Source organism: Ornithorhynchus anatinus, chromosome X5 (genome assembly GCF_004115215.2).
Source record: "Ornithorhynchus anatinus isolate Pmale09 chromosome X5, mOrnAna1.pri.v4, whole genome shotgun sequence".
Classification (NCBI taxonomy): domain Eukaryota; kingdom Metazoa; phylum Chordata; class Mammalia; order Monotremata; family Ornithorhynchidae; genus Ornithorhynchus; species Ornithorhynchus anatinus.
In genome coordinates, this window is record NC_041753.1 from 69,305,814 (window position 1) to 69,325,953 (window position 20,140).

A 20,140-nucleotide genomic window follows, 5' to 3' on the forward strand; every position below is an offset into this window, starting at 1 on the left:
TAATAATAATGTCGGTATCTGTTAAGCCCTCACTGTGTGCCGAGCACCGTTCTAAGCGCTGGGGGAGATACGGGGTCATCGGGTCGTCCCACGTGGGGCTCACGTTTTACGGATGAGGTAACTGAGGCACAGAGAAGCGAAGCGACTCGCCCACAGTCACCCAGCTGACGAGCGGCAGAGCCGGGATTCGAACCCATGACCTCTGACTCCAAAGCCCGGGCTCTTGCCACTGAGCCGCGCTTTTAAGTGGGAAATTAAATCTAGCGATAAGGGGAGGGGGGAGAAAAAGAGGGAAAAAAGGAGGAGAGAAAGAAGAGCGGGCGAAGAGAAGCAGCGTGGCTCAGTGGGAAGAGCCCGGGCTTGGGAGTCAGAGGTGGTGGGTTCGAATCTCGGCTCTGCCACTTGTCAGCTGGGTGACTGTGGGCGAGTCACCTAACGTCTCTGTGCCTCAGTGACCTCATCTATAAAGTGGGAATTCACCGCGATCCTCACGTGGGACAACCTGATTACCGTCTATCTTCCCCAGCGCTTAGAACAGTGCTCTGCACCTAGTAAGCGCTTAACAAATGCCAACGTTATTATTATTCGTAGCATTATTGTTATTAAGAGGGCGTTTGAGACTGTGTCTTCTCATGTAGACTGGACTTTCCCAAATGCTGCAAACAGTAGGCACGCCATGAATTACTCCACCTCCCTTCCCCTCTTCTCACCCCAGAGTTTGCACCCTGGGGAATAATAATTCATAAATTATTATTAATGTATTAATAATTTATTCGTGAAGCAGTGTGGCCCAGTGGAAAGAGCCCGGGCTTGGGAGTCAGAGGTCATGGGTTCGAATCCCGGCTCCGCCGCTTGCCAGCTGCGTGACTCTGGGCGAGTCACTTCACTTCTCTGTGCCTCGGTTCCCTCATCTGTAAAATGGGGATCAAAACCGTGAGCCCCACGTGGGACGACCCGATCACCTGCTATCCCCCCCAGCGCTTAGAACAGTGCTTGGCACATAGTAAGCGCTGAACAAATACTACATTATTAATAAAGGTGGGATCTGGTAAGCCCTTGCTGTGTGCCGGGCGCTGTTCTAAGCGCTGGGGTGGATACAGGCTGATCGGGTTGGGGACAGTCCCTGTCCCACATAGGGCTGACGGTCTTCATCCCCATTTTCCAGATGAGGAGACCGAGGCCCCGAGAAGTGACGTTACCCCGTCCGTAAAATGGGGATGAAGACCGTGAGCCCCTTGGGGTGGCTCGGTGGCTAGAACCTGGGCCTGGGAGGCAGAGGGAGCTGGGTTCTAATCCCAGCTCTGCCAGATATCTGCTGTGGGATCTTGGGCACGTTCATTCATTCACTCGTTCAGTCGTGTTTATTGAGCGCTTACTGCGTGCAGAGCACTGTACTAAGCGCCTGGCACGTCACTACACTTCTCTGGGCCTCAGTTACCTCATCTGGAAAATGGGGATTAAGAGCGGGAGCCCCTTGGGGGCCGGGGACTGTATCCAACCTGATTGATCTGCGTCTACCCCAGCGCTCAGGACAGTGCTTAACCCAAAGTAAGCGCTTAACGAGTACCATAAATACTATTATTATTATGATCATCCCGTGGGACATGGACTGTGTCCAACCCTATTAGCTCGTGTCTGCCCCAGCGCTCAGTACGGTGCTGGGCACATAGTAAGCGCTTAACCGACGCTGTAATCATTAATGTTATTATTAGAAGACTAGATAGTGCGGCGTACCTGTGGCTATATGCCCTTTCTGAGTTTTGGTTTGTTATTTTTATGGCATCATCTGTTAAGTGCCACGTGGGGCTCCCGGTCTCCATCCCCATTTTCCAGAGGAGGGAACCGAGGCCCAGAGAAGTGAAGCGACTCTCCCAAGCTCACAGAGCGGACGAGGGCCGGAGCTGGGATTAGAACCCGGGACCTTCGGACTCCCCGGCCCGCGCTCTACCCACTGGACCGTGCCGCTTCTCCCACGATAGCCACGGTGAGCGGCAGACCGCGCGCGGGCCCGTCTTCCGGCCGCCCGCTCTGGACTCCCAGACAGCAGCAGGGGAGCGGCCCGGGACCCGAGGAGTGCGACCAACCGGGAGAGTGACCGGCCGTCGCCGGCCGACCGGCCGTCGCCGACTGACCGACAGACCGCGATTGGCTGGCTGGCTGTCCGCCTGGCCGATCGGCTGGACTGGCTGGGACTGGTTGTCCGACTGGGGTTGTCTGGGACTGACTGGGACCGACTGTCTGACTGGGACGGGCGATAATTGGCCGTCTGGCTGGAACTGGCCGGGATCGACTGTCTGACTGGAACTGGCCGGGATTGACTGACCGGGACTGGCTGGGACTGGTTGTCTGGCTGGAACTGGCTGGGATTGACCGTCTGACTGGACCGGCTCGGACTGGTTGTCTGGGTTTTCTGGGACTGACTGGGACTGGCCGGGATTGGCCGTCCGACTGGGACTGGCTCGGACCGGTTGTCCGGCTGGGGTTTTCTGCGACTGACTGGGACCGACTGACTGGGACTGGCTGTGACGGACTGTCCGACTGGGACTGGCTCGGACCGGTTGTCCGGCTGGGGTTTTCTGGGACCGACTGACTGGGACTGGCTGTGATCGACTGTCTGGAACTGGTTGGGACTGGCTGGGATTGGATGTCTGACTGGGACTGGCCGGCACTGACTGGAACTAGCTGGGATTGGCTGTCTGGGACTGGCTAGGATTGACTGGGACTGACTGGGACCGGCTGTCTGACTGGAACTGGCCGGGATTGGCTGACCCAGTCCATCCCGGTCGGTCCCAGTCCGGATGTCCGACTGGACCTGGCTGGGATTGGCTGACTGGGACTGATCGGGACTGGCTGTCTGATGGAGACTATCTGATTGAGGCCGACTGGGACTGGTTGCCTGGCTGTCTGACTGGACCTGACTGGGATTGACTGGCTGGGACTGATTGGGTCAGTCCGTCTGACTGTGATCAGCTGTCTGGGCGCGGCTGTGTAACTGAATAATAATGTCGGTATTTGTTAAGCGCTTACTATGTGCAGAGCACTGTTCTAAGCGCTGGGGGAGATACAGCGTCATGGGGTTGTCCCGCGTGAGGCTCCCGGTCAATCCCCATTTTCCAGATGAGTTCACTGAGGTACAGCGAAGTGAAGTGACTCGCCCACAGTCACGCAGCTGACGAGTGGCAGGGCTGGGATTCGAACCCATGACCTCTGGCTCCCAAGCCCGGGCTCTTCCCACCGAGCCACGCTGCTTCTCTGAGTGACCCCCCCGCGCCGACTGGGTCCGACTGGGTCTTTGTGACCGGGATTGGCCGTCTGGGACTGGCGTGGCTCAGCGGCAAGAGCTCGGGCTCGGGAGTCAGAGGTCGTGGGTTCTAATCCCGGCTCCGCCGCTCGTCGGCCGCCTGCCTTGGGGCGAGTCACTTCGCTTCTCTGGGCCTCAGTTCCCTCATCTGTAAGATGGGGGTAAAGACCGTGAGCCCTACTGTGCGACAGGGACCGTGTCCGACCCGATGATCCCGTCTCTCCCGTCTTGTATCTCCCCCAAGCGCCTAGGACGGTGCCGTAAGCCGTTTAAAACAACCCAACAGTCCGGCTGAGAGGCAACGTGGTCTGGCGGAGGAGGGTCTGGGAGTCTGAAAGACCTGGGTTCTAATCCCAGTTCTGCCGATTGCTTTCCGTGTGACTCTGGGCAAGTCACTTCACTTCTCTTAGAGAAGCCGCGTGGCCTAGCGGAGAGAACCCGGGCCCGGGAGTCGGAAGGACCTGGGAGGCTCTGCCCGTTGCCTGCTGCGCGACCTCGGGCAAGTCACTTCCCTTCTCCGGGCCTCACGTTCCTCGACCGTACACGTGTTCCCCCTCCTACTTAGACTGGGAGCCCCTCGCGCGACCGGGACCGTGTCCGACCCGATGAAGCGTACTGCGCCCAGAGCGGTGTCTGACGCACAGTAAGCGCTTAACGAGTACCGTTTTCCGAAAAAAAAAAAAGCCCACCCCGAGAGGTCCCTCCCCCGGCTTCGGCCTCCGGTCCGGCCCAGCTCCCGGACCGGCCGAGGGGCGGCTCAGGACAGCGGGCCAGCTGGAAGAGGGATCCGCTGCTGGATTGAGCCCGAGAGCGGGACCGAGAGCGAGAGGCGGCGGGAGGGACGGAAGGGGAGGGGGGGACGGGGGACACCGGAGACGCGAAGAGCCCCGCCTCTGTCCCCGTGCCAGCCTCGCCCATCCCGACCTGGCGATGGCTAACCGTAGAGGTCCCGCCGTGGGAAGCGTCCTGAGCACCTGGGCACTTATTATTATTGTTATTATCAACAATTACATTATTAGGCACTTACTATGTGCCAGGCACCGTACCGAGCACTGGGGAGGACGCAAGCAAATCGGGTTGGACGCGGTCCCTGCCCCGCGTAGGGCTCACGGTCCCATTCCCCATTTTACCGATGAGGCGACTGAGGCCCGGAGAAATGAAGTGACTTGCCTAAGGTCGCCAAGGTTAGAGAAGCAGCGTGGCTCAGTGGGAAGAGCCCGGGCTTGGGAGTCAGAGGCCATAATAATAATAATATTAATAATAATAATAATGTTGGTATTTGTTAAGCGCTTACTATGTGCAGAGCACCGTTCTGAGCGCCGGGGTAGATACGGGGTCATCGGGTCGTCCCACGTGAGGCTCACGGTTAATCCCCGTTTTCCAGATGAGGGAACTGAGGCCCGGGGAAGTGAAGTGACTCGCCCACAGTCACCCAGCTGACGAGTGGCGGAGTCGGGATTCGAACTCATGACCTCTGACTCCCAAGCCCGGGCTCTTTCCACTGAGCCACGCTGCTGCGTGACTTTGGACAAGTCACGTAACTTCTCTGGGCCTCGGTTACCCCATCTGGAAAATGGGGATTCAAAACCGTGAGCCCCACGTGGGACGACCTGATCACCTTGTAATCCCCCCAGCGCTTAAAACGGTGCTTTGCGCAGAGTAAGCGCTTGACAGATATCACCGTTCTTATTATTGTTATTAAGGTCACGCAGCGGACGAGTGGCGGCGGAGCCGGGATTAGAACCCGTGCCCTTTTGACTCCCAGGCCCGTGCTCTATCCGCCGTGCCATGCTTCGGGATCGTGAGCTCGTTCAGGACGGGGAAGGCGGCTGCCAAATCGATCCGATTGGACTCTTCCAAGTGCTCTGCATTCATTTATGCGGTCGCATCGATTGAGCGTCTACTGCGTGCAGAGCGCTGGGCTAGACGGCCGAGAGAGGACCCCGTGAGAACGGACACGATCCCTGCCTGCGACGCTAGTCAGTCCAGTGCTCCGCGCATGGTAAGCGCCCGATAGAGACCGTTGATCGATCACGCCTGCCTCCCCCTCTAGGCTCCGGGCTCGTCACGGGCGGGGAACGTGGCTGCTAAATCTGTCCGACTGGACTCTCCCAAGCGCTCAGGCCAGTGCTCTGCACATCGCAAGCACTCGATCGGTGCCAGATGGATTAGGGAGAATAACAATGTTGGAATTTGTTAAGCGCCTACGCCGTGCCGAGCACTGTTCATTCATTCATTCAATAGTATTTATGGAGCGCTGACTATGTGCAGAGCACCGGACTAAGCGCTCGGAATGGACGAACGGGTAACAGATAGAGGACGGTCCCTGCCGTCCGACGGGCTCACGCTCTGATCGGGGGAGACGGACGGACGAGGACAAAGGCGATGAATAGAGTCGAGGGGAAGAACGTCTCGTAAAAAAACGATGGCGACTGAACAGAATCGAGGCGACGGACATCACATTAACAAAATAAACAGGGTGGTGAAAATACGTACGGTCGAGCGGACGAGTACGGTGCCGAGGGGGTGGGACGGGAGAGGGGGAGGAGCGGAGGGAGGTGGGGGGAGAAGAGGGTTAAGCTGCAGAAAGCTGGGGGAGATACAGGGTCATCAGGTTGCCTTAGTCCCCATTTTACAGATGAGGGAACTGAGGCACAGAGAAGTGAAGTGACTCGCGGCAGCGCCGGGATCCGAACTCACGACCTCCGACTCCCAAGCTCGGGCTCTTCCCACCGAGCCGCGAACCTACCTGGGCTCCAGGCCCTCATCCCTCCGGGACACCCCGCCTCCGCAGTTAAGTGATCGATCAGTCCAACCGGGATTCGTTGAGCACTTACTAGGGGCCGAGCACTGGACCGAGTGGCTGCGAGAGCGCGAGAGAGTTTGGTGGAGACGATCCCCGCCCTCGAGGAGTTTGCAATCTACTGTGTGAAGGGCACGGGAAAGTGGGATCGGGCGAAAACGCTCGGTCCTGGCTCGAGCCTTTAAAATCAAGGCTCTCGCTCCAGCGCTTAGAGCGGTGCTCGGCACGTAGTAAGCGCTTAGCAAATACCAGTCTAGCTGGGGAGAGAGAGCCGTTAAATAATTTGCAGGAAGTGGAAGCGATCAAATTTAAAGGTGTGCGTGTACGCGCTTTGGCGTTCTGGAGCGTGAGGTAAGTCTGAAACCGCTAATGGAGTGAACAGGAAACGGCCGCTCTTTTAGAGAAGCATTTCGGCTCAGTGGAAAAGAGCGCGGGCTTGGGAGCCGGAGGTTATGGGTTCTACTCCCGGCTCCGCCGCTTGTCGGCCGGGTGACCGGGCAAACCTCTTCGCTTCTCTGGGCCTCGGTTACCTCCCCTGTAAAATGGGGATTAAGACCGTGAGCCCCACGTGGGACGACCTGATCACCTCGTGTCCCCATTAAGCGCTTCATAAATACCATTATTATCATCATTTCAGAGCCCGCTCCGGCCTCTGATTGCGCTCTGCCGGGTGGGGACCTCTCTTCCGGGGCTCTACCAAAGATCCCGGTGCACTGAGGGAGAGCGGCTTCCCTCGGTCCGACCCGGGGGTGCGTTGCGAGAGAGCCATTTCCCTCGGCCCAACCACCTGGCAAACTACGGGAGAGCGGCTTCCCTCGGTCCGACCCGGGGGTGCGCCGCGGCCCGGTGCCTCTGTCTGGGCCTCGGTTCCCTCGTCTGTAAAATGGGGATTAAGACTGCGAGCCTCACGCGGGACCACGCGTGAGGCGCTTAGAACAGTGTTCGGCACATAGTAAGCGCTTAACAAATAGCAACGTTATTATCGCGGGAGTCAGTCTGGCCCAAGGTGCCGGGCCGTCGCCCTGACGCTCTTTCCGCCCCTCATCGGTGATGAAGCAGCTGCCCCGAGAGGCGGGTGGGCGGGTGAACCGGGGGCGGGGGGGGGACGACCGGTGCCCGGCGGGAGAGAGAGGCCGGCGAGCGAGCGGGCGAAGGGCGAGGAGGACCGCGGGGGAGGGAAGGGGAGGCGGCCCTGCGCCCGAGCCGGTTGACCTACTTTAAGTGCGGTCGAAGCCCGTCCCTGGGAACCGTTCTCTGGTTTCTAGGGGTGGGGGGGGGCGAAGCCGGGGCTTAGGAACGATGGGGTTCATCCAAGAAGTTGAGAAGCGGCGGGGCGGCCTAGCGGAAGGAGCCCGGGGCTGGGCGTCGGAGGGCCTGGGTCCTCATCCCTAAATAGTAATAATAATAATGTTGGTATCCGTTAAGCGCTTACTAGGTGCCGAGCACCGTTCTAAGCGCTGGGGGAGATATAGGGTGATCGGGCCGTCCCCCGTGGGGCTCACACACTCTTAATCCCCATTTTACAGATGAGGGAACTGAGGCCCAGAGCAGCGAAGTGACTCGCCCACAGTCCCACAGCTGACAAGTGGCAGAGCCGGGAGTCGAACTCGTGACCTCTGACTCCGAAGCCGCGCTGCTTCTCCCTTGTCTGCTGGGTGACCTTGGGCGAGGCGCTTCACTTCTCCTAGAGAGGCAGCAGGCCCCTCCAGTGGAAAGAGCCCGGGGCCGGGAGTCAGAGGACCCTGCTTCTCATCCCAGCTCGACGGCTGTGTGATCTGAGAGAAGTCGCTTCACTTCTCTGGGCCTCGGTTTTCCCGTTCTCCCTCCTGCTCCGACTGTGAGCCCCACGTGGGACAGGGACTGTGCCCCACCTAATTTTCTCGGATCTACCCGGCACGTAGAACGGTGTTTGACACGTAGTCAGCGCTTAATGGATGTCATTTGAAAAAAAAAAAAAAGAATTCTGAACCCCCCCCCCCCCCGTCAGGACCCCTCTGGGCGCGTACGGGGGGCAGAGCACTGTGCCAACCTAACCCGCTTCTGGACGTACAGTGCCCAGCGCTCAGTACGGTGCCCTGCACCCGGTAAGCGCTCAATAAATGCGATTGAATGCGTGAGTACTGTACTGAACTACAGAGCACTATCCTGGGCGCCCGGTTTTTTTGCAGAAGGCGTCGTGGCATTTGTTAAACGCTTGCCGAGTACCAGGCGCCCTACTAGACGCTGGGGGAGATGTCAGTCAGGTCAGACCCAGTCCCCGTCCCACCTGGGGTTCACGGTCTTCATCCCCGCTTTCCAGACGAGGTCACCGAGGCTCCCAAAAGTGAAGTGACTTGCCCACGGTCACCCGACCGCCGGGCGACGGAGCCGGAATTAGAACCCAGCTCCCGACTCCCAGGCCCGGGCTCCTTCCGCCGGGCCGCCCTGCTTCTCCGAGAGAAGCCGAGTGACTCGCCCACGGTCCCCCGGCGGACCTGGCGCGGAGCCGGGGTCAGAACCCAGCTCCTCGAAACGGGATTCTCCCAGTAAATATGGCGAGGGATCTCCGACCGCCTCTAATAGGAGGCCGTTGTCGATGCGGCCCCGGGGAGAAATCCCCTTCCTCCCTCCCTCTCCCGGGGCCGAGGGGCCGCCTGGAGCCGGACGAATTGGCATCCCACACGTTGCGCGTTGGGAGTGTGTTCCCAAGGAGAAAGGGAAGGGAAACGAGCGAGCTGCGAGTTGGCGGCTGCTGGTGGGATTTCGCATCTCTTTCTCTGCTTCTGCGGCTCTCACTTCCCCCGCTGTCCCTCCTCTTCCTTTTTTTCTTCCCCCGTCCCCCGCGGTGTCCTTTAGGAGCTCGCCGCGTGCCGGGCCCGGTACTAAGCCTGCGGTAGATACGAGATCGTCAGGTCGGACGCAGCCCCCGTCCCACGTGGGGCTCCCGGTCTTCATCCCCATTTTACGGCCGAGGGAAGCGAGGCCCAGAGAAGCGGACGGATTTTCCAGAGGTCACGCAGCAGACCGGTGGCGGAGCCGAGGTCGGGACCCGGGTCCGGGCTCTGTCCGCCAGGCCGTGCCGCTTCCCTAAGAGAAGTCGGGTGTCTCGTCCGGGGTCACGCAGCAGATGAGCGGAAATGAGGACCCGGGTCCTCCGACTCCCGGGCCCGGGCTCTACCCGCTAGGCCGTGCGGCTTCTCGGGGTCCTCCCGTGCTCGGTGGGGCGTGCGAGGGGGGGAGCGCGTGTGCTCGGGCGGGGGCACGGCTCACGTGTGCACACATCCCCGGGTGGGGACGTACGTGTGTGTATGACGGGGCCCGTTGCGCCTGTGCGTGTCTAGGTCCAGGTCAAGCGCGGACGGAACGAAAGGGTCCGTGCGTGTCCCTACAGGTGTGTACACGCGTGCGTGTCAGGGTGGGCGTGCGTGCTTGCCTGTGGGTGTGTACATCAGTGTGAGTGCTTTCTTGCGCGCGCGTGTCCATCCCCGGAGACGTGCGCGTAGCTCTGCGGACGCCCTCCCTCTCCCCAGCGTTCAGCGCAGCGCTCTGGCACCCGGTAGACTGTCAGCCCCTTGAGGGCGGGGGCTCCCATCTGGTAACTCGACCGTCCTCTCCCAAGCGCTCGGTCCAGTGCTCCGCACGCCGGGACTGCTCAGCCGGGCCGCGCCGGGCTTCTCTTGCCGCGGCATTGGAAAACGTAGCACATCCGGGTGGGTGCGTCTGCGCGACAGAGACACACGCAAGAGCTTAACGGAGACGGACCGTGCCGTCCGAAATCATCAGGGGGCTGCAGCCCGGGGGGGGGGGGGGGGGGGCGTCTGATCTCGGAACATCCCGAGCCCCCCGGCCCTTTCTTTTTTTCTTCCTTTTTTTTTTTTTAACGGAGCCCTCGGCCGGAGGAGAAAGAAAGAAAGACTCGACCTCGCGCGGGAAGAGGGAGGGAGCCTAAATACGTCCGTCGAAAATGATACCTGCGATGCTCGGACGTTGGCTCGATTTAAGTTACGGTCAGGCCGACGTTCGTCCTCTCCTCGCCTCCTCCCCCACGGCGCGGTTCATTCAGTCGAATTGATTGAGCGCCCGCTGTGGGCCGAGCACTGTCCTGAGCGCTTGGGGAGTCCAATCCGGCACCGGGTAGAGACGATCCCTGCCCGACGACGGGCTCCCGGTCTAGATGGGGGAGACGGACGACGAAACGAAACGGGTCGACAGGCGTCGCTACCGGCAAAATAAATAGAATCACAGGGAAATCATTGATTAAAGAAATAGAGCGATAAATAGGTCCCAGTGTACACAAGGGCCGAGGGGAGGGGAAGGTGTAACAATAATAATGATGATAACGATGATGGCGTCTGTTAAGCGCTTACTATGTGCCGAGCACTGTTCTAAGCACTGGGGGAGATACAGGGGGATCGGGTTGTCCCACGGGGGACTCACCGTCTTCGTCCCCTTTCTACAGATGAGGGAACTGAGGCACGGGGGACTGAAGTGACTTGCCCAAAGTCTCGCAGGAGACAAGTGGCGGAGCCGGGATTAGAACCCACGACCTCTGACTCCCAAGCCCGGGCTCTTGCCGCTGAGCCGCGCTGCTTCTCTAGAGGGTAGAGCGGAGGGAGGGAGTCGGGGCGGTGGGAGGGGAGGAGGAGCAGAGGGAAAGGGAGGGCTCAGTCTGGGAAGGTCAAAGGGAAAAAAGGCCCGCTGAGGGGGTTGGAAGTCAGTCAACCAGGGGTATCTACTGAGCGCTCAATAAATACGACGGAATGAATTTGCAGAGCACCGGACTGAGCCGCTCGGGAGAGGACGATCCAGCAGAATTGACCCATCCGTTCCCTGCCCGTGATGAGCTTAAAGAAAACTAACTGAAAGGAAAAATAACTCGCGGTTGACCGTGTGCAGGGCGCTTTACGGGGCCCTCGGGAGAGATCTCTAGAGTCGGCAGAGACGATCCCGCCCTCGAGGAGCTGACAGCCTGCTCCGTGCCGAGCGCTCGGCGGAGTCCGATAGAGTCCGTAGACGCCATCCCCGCCGTCCAGAAGCTTCCGGTCTACCGTGTGAGGGGCACTGTACTGAACGCCTAGGGGAGTCCCGAAGAGTTGCCGAATTGTACCATCTGTTGCTGAATTAGACTAGTCTGTAGCGATGATAATAACGTTGGCATTCGTCAGGCGCTTACTATGTGCAGAGCACCGTTCTAAGCGCCGTAGTAGATGCGGAGTAATCAGGTCGTCCCACGTGAGGCTCGCGGTCTTCACCCCCGTTTTCCAGATGAGGTCACTGAGGCGCCGAGAAGTGAAGTGACTCGCCCACGGTCACGCGCAGCTGACGAGCGGCAGAGCCGGGATTCGAACCCCGTCAGTGGGCAGGGATTGTCGCTATCTGAACTGTCCCTCCCAAGCGCTTAGCGCAGCGCTCTGCGCGTAGTAAGCGCTCAATAAATACTCCTGAATGAAGCGTACTTTCCAAAGGCTTAGTCCGGTGCTCTGCGCGCCGTAAGCGCTCAGTAAATGCGATCGACTGAATGAACGAACGAAGAGATCGCAGACGCGATCCCTGCCCTCGAGGAGCCGACGGTCTACCCTGCGCAGAGCACCGGGCCGGGCCCCGGGGAGAGCGCGTTGAGGGCGGGAGCGCGCCGCGGGGGCCGGGGGTTGGCGGTTGAGCGCGCCCGGGTGCCCGTCTTTCAGCGGGCAGTTTGCGGTGGTGAAGAGGTGCCGGGAGCGGAGCACGGGCGTCCAGTTCGCCGCCAAGTTCATCCGGAAGCGGCGGAGCCGGTCGAGCCGGCGGGGGGTGAGCCGCGAGGACATCGAGCGCGAGGTGGCCATCCTTCGCCAGATCCGCCACCCCAACCTGGTCGCCCTGCACGACGTCTACGAGACCGGCAGCGACGTCGTCCTCATCCTCGAGCTGTGAGGCGCACGTGGGGGCCGGGTGGCCCCGGGAGGGGGAGGGGGGCGGGGAGCCGATCGGCCGTGACGGCCGACGGTGTCTGCGAAGCGCTTACTGTGTGCCGAGCGCTGTTCTAAGCGCTGGGGTGGATACGGGGGCGTCGGGCGGTCCCCCGTGGGGCTCACGGTCTCCCCCCGTTTTACAGGGGAGGGAACTGAGGCCCAGAGAAGCGAAGTGACTCGCCCCGGGTCACGCAGCCGGCGAGCGGCGGAGCCGGGATTAGAACCCGCCACCTCCGACTCCCAAGGCCGGGCTCTTGCCCCTGAGCCAGGCTGCAGAGCACTGGCCTAGGCTCCTGGGAGAGCAGGGCAATAGAACGATAAAACAGACACATTCCCCGCCCTCACCGAGCTTACGATCAAGGAGCAGGGCCAGGTGGGCATGTGAGCAGCGGGCTCTCCTCCTCCTCCTTTTCCTCCTCCTCCTCCTCCACCTCTTCCTCCTCCTCCTCCTCCTCCTCTTTTTCCTCCTCCTCTTCCTCCTCCTTTTCCTCCTCCTCCTTTTCCTCCTCCTGCTCTTCCTCCTCCTCCTCCTCTTCCTCCTCCTTTTCCTCCTCTTCCTCTTCCTCCTCTTCCTCCTCCTCTTCCTCCTCCTCCTCTTCCTCCTCCGCCTCTTCCTCCTCCTTCTCCTCCTCCTCTTTCTTCTCCTCCTCCTCTTCCTCCTCCTCCTTTTCCTCCTCTTTCTTCTCCTCCTCCTCCTCCTCTTTTTCCTCCTCCTCCTCTTCCTCCTCCTTTTCCTCCTCCTCCTTTTCCTCCTCCTTCTCCTCCTCCTCTTTCTTCTCCTCCTCTTCCTCCTCATCCTTTTCCTCCTCTTTCTTCTCCTCCTCCTCTTCCTCTTTTTCCTCCTCCTCCTCTTCCTCCTCCTTTTCCTCCTCCTCCTTTTCCTCCTCCTGCTCTTCCTCCTCCGCCTCTTCCTCCTCCTCCTCTTCCTCCTCCTTTTCCTCCTCTTCCTCTTCCTCCTCTTCCTCCTCCTCTTCCTCCTCCTCCTTTTCCTCCTCTTCCTCCTCCTCTTCCTCCTCCTCCTCCTCTTCCTCCTTCTTTTCCTCCTCTTCCTCCTCCTCTTCCTCCTCCTCTTCCTCCTCCTCTTCCTCCTCCTCCTCTTCCTCTTCCTCCTCCTCCTCCTCTTCCTCCTCCTTTTCCTCCTCCTCCTCTTCCTCCTCCTCCTCTTCCTCCTCCTTCTCCTCCTCTTCCTCCTCCTCCTCCTCCTCCTCTTCCTCCTCCTCTTCCTCCTCCTTTTCCTCCTCCTCCTCCTCCTTTTCCTCTTCTTCCTCCTCCTCCCCCCACTTCATCCTCCACAGCGTGGCGGGCGGGGAACTCTTCGACTTCCTGGCGGAGAAGGAGTCTCTGAGCGAGGAGGAGGCCACGGAATTCCTGAAGCAGATCCTGAACGGCGTCGACTACCTCCACTCCCTACACATCGCCCATTTCGACCTCAAGGTACCACGAGCCGGCCGCGGGCGGCTCGGGGCTTTTTCTAATGGTGTTGGTTAAGCGCTCTCTCGGCGTCAAACCCCGTTTTAAGCGCTGGGGGTAGATGCAGGGTAAATCAGGTTGGACACAGGTCCTGTCCCCTGCGGGGCAGATGGGCTAAGTAGGAGGGAGAGCAGGAGAACTGAGGCATGGAGAAGTTCAGCGACTCGCCCAAGGACACACGGCGAGCATCCGGCAGAGCCGGGACGAGAACCCAGGTCCTCCGACTCCCGGTCCCGGGCTCTGTCCACTGGGCCTCGTCTTCTCTGAGAGAATAATAATAATGATGGTATCCGTTAAGCGCTTACTATGCGCAGAGCACCGTTCTAAGCGCCGGGGGGGATACAGGGGAATCGGGTCGTCCCACGTGAGGCTCACGGTCGATCCCCATTTGACAGATGAGGGAACCGAGGCCCAGAGAAGCGAAGCGACTCGCGGTCACACGGCTGACGAGCGGCAGGGCCGGGAATCGAACCCGTGACCTCTGACTCCGAAGCCCGGGCTCTTTCCACTGAGCCGACTTGGCCGAGGTCCCACGGCAGATGAGCCGGGAAGCGGAGTTAGAACCCAGGACCTCCGACACACCCCCCCCCCCCCCCCAGCCCCGGGCTCTTTCCGCTAGGCCGCGTCTTCCCTAAGAGAGCTCGGATGACTTAATAACAGCAGTGATAAGGTACTTGTCAAGCGCTCGCTAGGTGCCAAGCACTGTTCTAAGCCCTGGGGCAGATGCAAGGTCATCGGGCTGCCCCACGAGGGGCTCACAGTCTTAATCCTCATTCGGCAGATGAGGTCGCTGAGGCCCAGAGAAGTGAAGCGACTTGCCCGAGGGTCACACGGCTGACGGGCGGCGGAGCCGGGATTGATGATGATGATGATGATGATGATGATGATGATGATGTTGGTATTTGTTAAGCGCTTACTAGGCGCAGAGCACCGTTCTAAGCGCTGGGGTGGATGCTGGGTAATCGGGTCGGCCCGCGTGAGGCTCACGGTTAATCCCCATTTTACAGATGAGGTCACCGAGGCCCCGAGAAGTGAAGTGACTTGCCCAGAGTCACACAGCCGACAGGTGGCGGAGCCGGGATCGGAAACCGTGACCTCTGACTCCCAGGCCCGGCCTCTCTCCGCTGAGCCACGCTGCTTGCTCGGGGGAGCGGAATTAGAACCCAGGACCTCCGACTCCCGGTCCCGGGCTCTTTCCGCTCTTTTCTCGAAAGGCGAAGCGCCGCGTCCGCGATCCCACAGCACACAGGCGGCGGAGCCGGGATTAGATATTTATTGACATTGACGTCCGCCTCCCCCCTCTAGACTGTCAGCCTGTCGTGGGCAGGGGATGTGTCTGTCTGTCGTCGTACTCTCCCGAGTGCTGAGAGAAGCAGCGCGGCTCAGTGGGGAGAGCCCGGGCTTGGGAGTCGGAGGTCACGGGTTCGAATCCCGGCTCCGCTACTCGTCGGCCGTGTGACTGCGGGCGAGTCACGTAACCTCTCTGTGCCCCAGTTCCCTCATCTGTAAAATGGGGATCAACCGTGAGTTGGAATCCCGGCTCGGCCACTCGTCGGCTGCGTGACTCGGGGCGCGTCGCTTCACTTCTCGGCGCCTCAGTTGCCTCATCTGTAAAATGGGGATGAAGCCCTTGAGCCCCACGTGGGACGACCCGATTCCCCCGGGTCTGCCCCGGGGCTTAGAACGGTGCTCGGCACATAGTGAGCGCCTAACAGATACCAGCGTCATCGTCGTGGGGCAACCTGATTATCCTGTATCTCCCCCGGCGCTTAGAACGGTGCTGTGCGCATAGTAAGCGCTTAACGGCTACCACCGTTATTATACAGTGCTTTGCACACAGTAAATACGACCGAATGAATAATGAGTAAATTCGGTTGAATGAGCGAATGACCTGTTGGGTAGGGACCGTCCGTCGGTTGCCGAACTGTACCTTCCAAGCGCTTAGTACGGTGCTCTGCGCACCGTGAGCGCTCAATCCATCCGACCGAACGAACGAATACATCCGATCGAACGAACGAACCGCCGACAGACTTGTGATTTCCTTCCCTTACCGCAGCCCGAAAACATAATGTTACTGGACAGGAACGTGCCCAAGCCTCGGATCAAGATCATCGACTTCGGCCTCGCCCACAAAATCGACTTCGGGAACGAATTCAAAAACATCTTCGGGACGCCGGAATTTGTGGGTGAGCGCGGCCGCCGTCCCCCCCCCCCCCCCCGCCCCCCCGAAAGTCGACCCGTGGCGCACATTAAGCGCTCACCGCGTGCGGGGCACCGGACGAGCCACTCAGGAGTGGACGGGAGAACGATATAACGGCTCCCCGGACCTGCGGGGGAAAGAAAGTCCTCCCGCCCGCTTCGGAGCCCCCCGGGAGAAGCGTGCGAGTCTCCGTGCCTCGGTTTCCTCATCCGGGAAATGGAGATTAGTACCCGTTCTCCCTCGCCTTTAGTCCGGGAAACCCGGGTGGGGCGGGGACCGCCTCCAACCCGGTTGTCTGGTGTCTGCTCCGGCGCTTAGAACGGTGTCTGGTACGCAGTAAACGCCCGGCGGATACCGTAAAGAGATCGAGGCGCGTCTGTGGCGCGGATGGAAGTGGAAGCGGTCAGGGAGCCAGATGGATCTCTGTTTTCTTTTAGCTCCGGAAATAGTCAACTACGAGGCGCTCGGGCTGGAAGCTGATATGTGGTAAGCGCCCTTTTCCTTTGTGTGTCCGTGTGTGCTCGCCAGGCAGCGGGCGACTGAAGGGGAGAGTCCGGGACGGAGAGGGGAGAGTCGGGGGGGGGGGGATTCTCCGGGCCGGGTCACCGGGGGAGAGGCGGGGCCGGAGAGGGGAGAGTCGGGGGTGGGGGTCCGGGCCACGGGGGGGAGAGGCAGGCGACGGAGAAGGGGGAGTCGGGGACGTCGGGGTGCCCGCGCTGGGTCACCGGGGGAGGGTCGGAACGTCAGTCCCGAACCACGAGGGCGGCGGGGGTCGGGAGCCTCCCGCCGCCCCTCGGAGACCCCGAGTCCCGAGCCGGCTGGGCCGTGGCCCGGCGACGTCGTTTCCTGTGGCCTCCCGTTCTGATGCATCTTATTTCTTCCGTGTAGGAGTATTGGCGTGATAACGTATATTCTGTAAGTACCACGAGCACGGCCGCTCTCCGTCGGTACGTTTGTAGCGTGAGGTTTAGGCCCCCATCCGCTCATTTTGGGTTTAGATACGTGACCGTTGGGGCAGCGTGCTGTTAATCGCGATTACTCGATCGGTGAAGATTTCCAAGTCGGTCTCCCCCGCCCTCCGCTGGAGTGCGGACTCCTTGCCGACGGGGAATGTGTCTCAAGTGGCGGATTTTTCTGTTGTTAACGGCATTCGTTAAGCGCTTACCGCGTCCCGGGCCCCGTACCGAGCGCGGGGTAGATGCAAGCTGATGGGGTCGGACCCGGTCCCCGTCGGGCTCGCGGTGTCCGTCCCCGTTTCCCGGATGAGGGAACTGAGGACCGGAGAAGGGAAGCGACTCGCCCGGGGTCACCCAGCAGACAAGTGGCCGAGCCGGGATAGGACCCCCGGGCCCAAGCTCTGTCGGTTCGGGCGCGCCGCTTCCCCGCGTTCGGTACGGAGCGCCCAGCGGATGCTCGATAGGTACCGCTTCTCCTCGAGAAGCAGCGCGGCTCGGTGGCAAGAGCCCGGGCTTGGGAACCGGAGGTCGTGGGTTCTAATCCCGCCTCCGGCGCTTTGCAGCCGTGTGACCTGGGGCGGGTCACTTCCTTCTCTGGGCCTCAGTTACCTCGTCTGTAAAACGGGGATCGAGACCGACCTCGTATCTCCCCCGGCGCTTAGAACGGTGCTTGGCACACGGTGAGCGCTTAACGGACGTCGCCGTCGTCATTACCTTTACCTCTGCTCCTACAGGGGTGTAGGAAGGGGAAGAGCGGCGTGGCCTAGTGGAAGGAGCCCGGGCCAGGGTGTCGGAAGGACCTGGGTTCCGATCCCGTCCCCGCCACTCGTCCGCCGTGCGGACTCGGGCACGTCACTTCTCGGGGCCTCGGTTCCCTCATTTGCGAAATGGGGATCCCGGCCCTCTTCCCCCTCCGGCTTAGACCGTCCGCCCCACGCGGGACCTGAGGACCTCTCATCTACCCCAGCGCCTCACTACAGTGCTCGGCACGTAGTAGGCGCGTACCGAACACCGCGGTGGTCGGTATCGTTATTAGAATCGTTAGCTCTAGGGGAGGGGGCGAGTCTTCAGGGGGGCGCGGAACCCCCCACACACCTGATGCGAGCACGCGGCCTGCGGGCCGTTTATGCCGACCGCTCGGCGTTTCCGCGGGGCTTCATTCGCTGGTGTTTACTGAGCGCTTCCGGCGTGCGGAGCACTGTCGAAGCACTACCTGCTCCTCGGGGACAGGGAACGGCGTCTGCCAGTTCTGTTACACCGTCGGTCTGCGCTCTGCCCACGGTAAGGGCTCTCTAAGCAATGAGAATCGTGATCATAGCGGTATCCGTTAGGCGCCTGCTACGCGCCGAGCGCCGTCCTCAGCGCCGGGTAGATACGAGGTCATCGGCTCGTCCCACGCGGGGCTCACAGGCTTCATCCCCATTTTACAGATGAGGGAACTGAGGCACCGAGACGGGAAGCGACTTGCCCGGGGTCACACGGCTGAGAGGTGGCGGAGCCGGGATCGGAACCCACGACCTGTGACTCCCAAGCCCGGGCTCCCGCCGCTTAAGCCACGCTGCTTCTCTGCTGAGTAGCGCCGCCCGGTTAATATCCCGGAGACGGAACGCCCGGAGTGTGATCACTCGATCCGCACCAATTAAAACCGTTCTTTCCGATTCCCAATGACTCGTCGGAGAGCGGCGACCTGATCGTCGAAAGCCGTCTTTTCCGTCGTCGCTGGGGAAATAAGCAGAGGAGGCGCGGAGGGTCCCGAATTTACCCCTTCGGCGAATCCCCCAAATCCCCTAGAGGAGCAGCCCCGACTCCATGGACGGAGCCCGGGGCCGGGTCGTCATCCCGGCCCTGACGCTTGTCCTCCGGGGGACCTTGGGCGGTCGCCTCTCGGAGAGAAGCGGTGCAGCCTGGCGGATTAGAGCCCGGGCCTGGCAGGGGGAGATCCTGGATATAAGAAGAATAATAATAGTACCCGTTGAGCTCTTACTATGTGCCGAGCACCGTTCCGAGCCCCGGGGTAGGTACGAGGTCGTCAGGTCGCCCCACGCGGGGCCCGCGGTCTTCATCCCCGTTTTGCAGAGGTGGGGACCGAGGCCCGGTGAAGCGAAGCGACTCGCCCGAGGTCACGCAGCGGACGTGTGGCGGGACCGGGGTTAGAACCCAGGTCCTTCCGACTCCCGGGCCCGGGCTCGGGAGTCAGATGTCACGGGTTCGAATCCCCGCTCTGCCACTTGTCAGCCGGGTGACCGTGGGCGAGTCGCTTCGCTTCTCCGTGCCTCACTTACCTCATCTGGAAAATGGGGACGAAGACCGCGAGCCTCACGAGGGGCCACCCGACGACCCCGTATCTCCCCCGGCGCTTGGAACGGCGCTCCGCACGCAGTAAGCGCTTAACGAATACCGACGTCGTCATCGTTATTATTATTATTATTATTACTCCTCTAATCTCCGCTCCACCACCTGCTCGCCTGCCGGGTGATTTTTTTTTTTTTTTTCCTTATGGCATTTATTAAGCGCTTGTCGTGTGCGAAACCCAGTTCTAAGCCGCTGGGATAGATCCAGGTTTTATCAGGTGGGACACAGTCCCCGTCCCTCTGGGGTCTCGCAGACCTCGGGCAAGTCACTTGGCTTCCTCGAGAAGCAGCGCGGCTCAGCGGAAGGAGCCCGGGCTTGGGAGTCCGAGGTCGTGGGTTCGAATCCCGGCTCTGCCCCTTGGCAGCTGTGTGACCTTAGGCAAGTCACTTGACTGCCCTGTGCCTCGGTTCCCTCATCTGTAAAATGGGATGAAGACCGGGGGGGGGGGGGGGCCTCACGTGGGACGACCCGATTCCCCCGTCTCCCCCCCGGCGCTTAGAACGGCGCTCTGCACATAGTAAGCGCTTAACAGATGCCAACATTATTATCATTATGCCTTGCGTCTCATCTCTGTAATGGGGATGGAGACCGCGAGCCCCACGGGGGACGTGGACCGCGTCCGACCTGACGGGCCCGTGTTCGGTCATTCGGGCGTATTTATTGAGCGCTTACTGTGTGCAGAGCACTGTGCTAAGCACGGGGAAGGTCCAGTTTGGCCCCAGATCGAGACGACCCCTGCCCAACGACGGGCTCACGGTCCAAGAACGGGGAGACGGACAACAGGACAGGTAGCCGGGCATCGATAGCATCAGAACGGATCGATAGAATGACAGATACAAACGCGTCAGTAGTAAAAGAAATAGAATAATAAATACGTACGAATGCGCACAAGCGCTGGGGGGCGGGGAAGGGGGTAGAGCAGAGGGAGTAGGGAGGATGATAAGAAGAAGAATATTGGTATCTGTTAAGCGCTTACTGTGTGCAGAGCACCGTTCTGAGCGCCGGGGGAGATACGGGGTCATCGGGTCGTCCCACGTGAGGCTCACGGTTCATCCCCATTTGACAGATGAGGGAACCGAGGCCCGGAGAAGTGAAGCGACTGGCCCACAGTCACCCCGCTGACAAGCGGCA

General features: G+C 60.6%; 1 protein-coding gene across 1 annotated transcript in view; it reads left to right on the forward strand.

The window, feature by feature from the left end:
- The window catches only part of DAPK1 (death associated protein kinase 1), a 66,858-nt gene that overhangs the window by 12,448 nt on the left and 34,270 nt on the right, over window positions 1-20,140 (forward strand). The window contains exons 3-7 of the mRNA XM_029055948.2: window positions 11,768-11,989; window positions 13,327-13,465; window positions 15,558-15,687; window positions 16,139-16,187; window positions 16,590-16,616. Of these exons, the coding sequence (XP_028911781.1) occupies window positions 11,768-11,989; window positions 13,327-13,465; window positions 15,558-15,687; window positions 16,139-16,187; window positions 16,590-16,616 (567 nt within the window). The remainder of the gene's footprint in view (window positions 1-11,767; window positions 11,990-13,326; window positions 13,466-15,557; window positions 15,688-16,138; window positions 16,188-16,589; window positions 16,617-20,140) is intronic.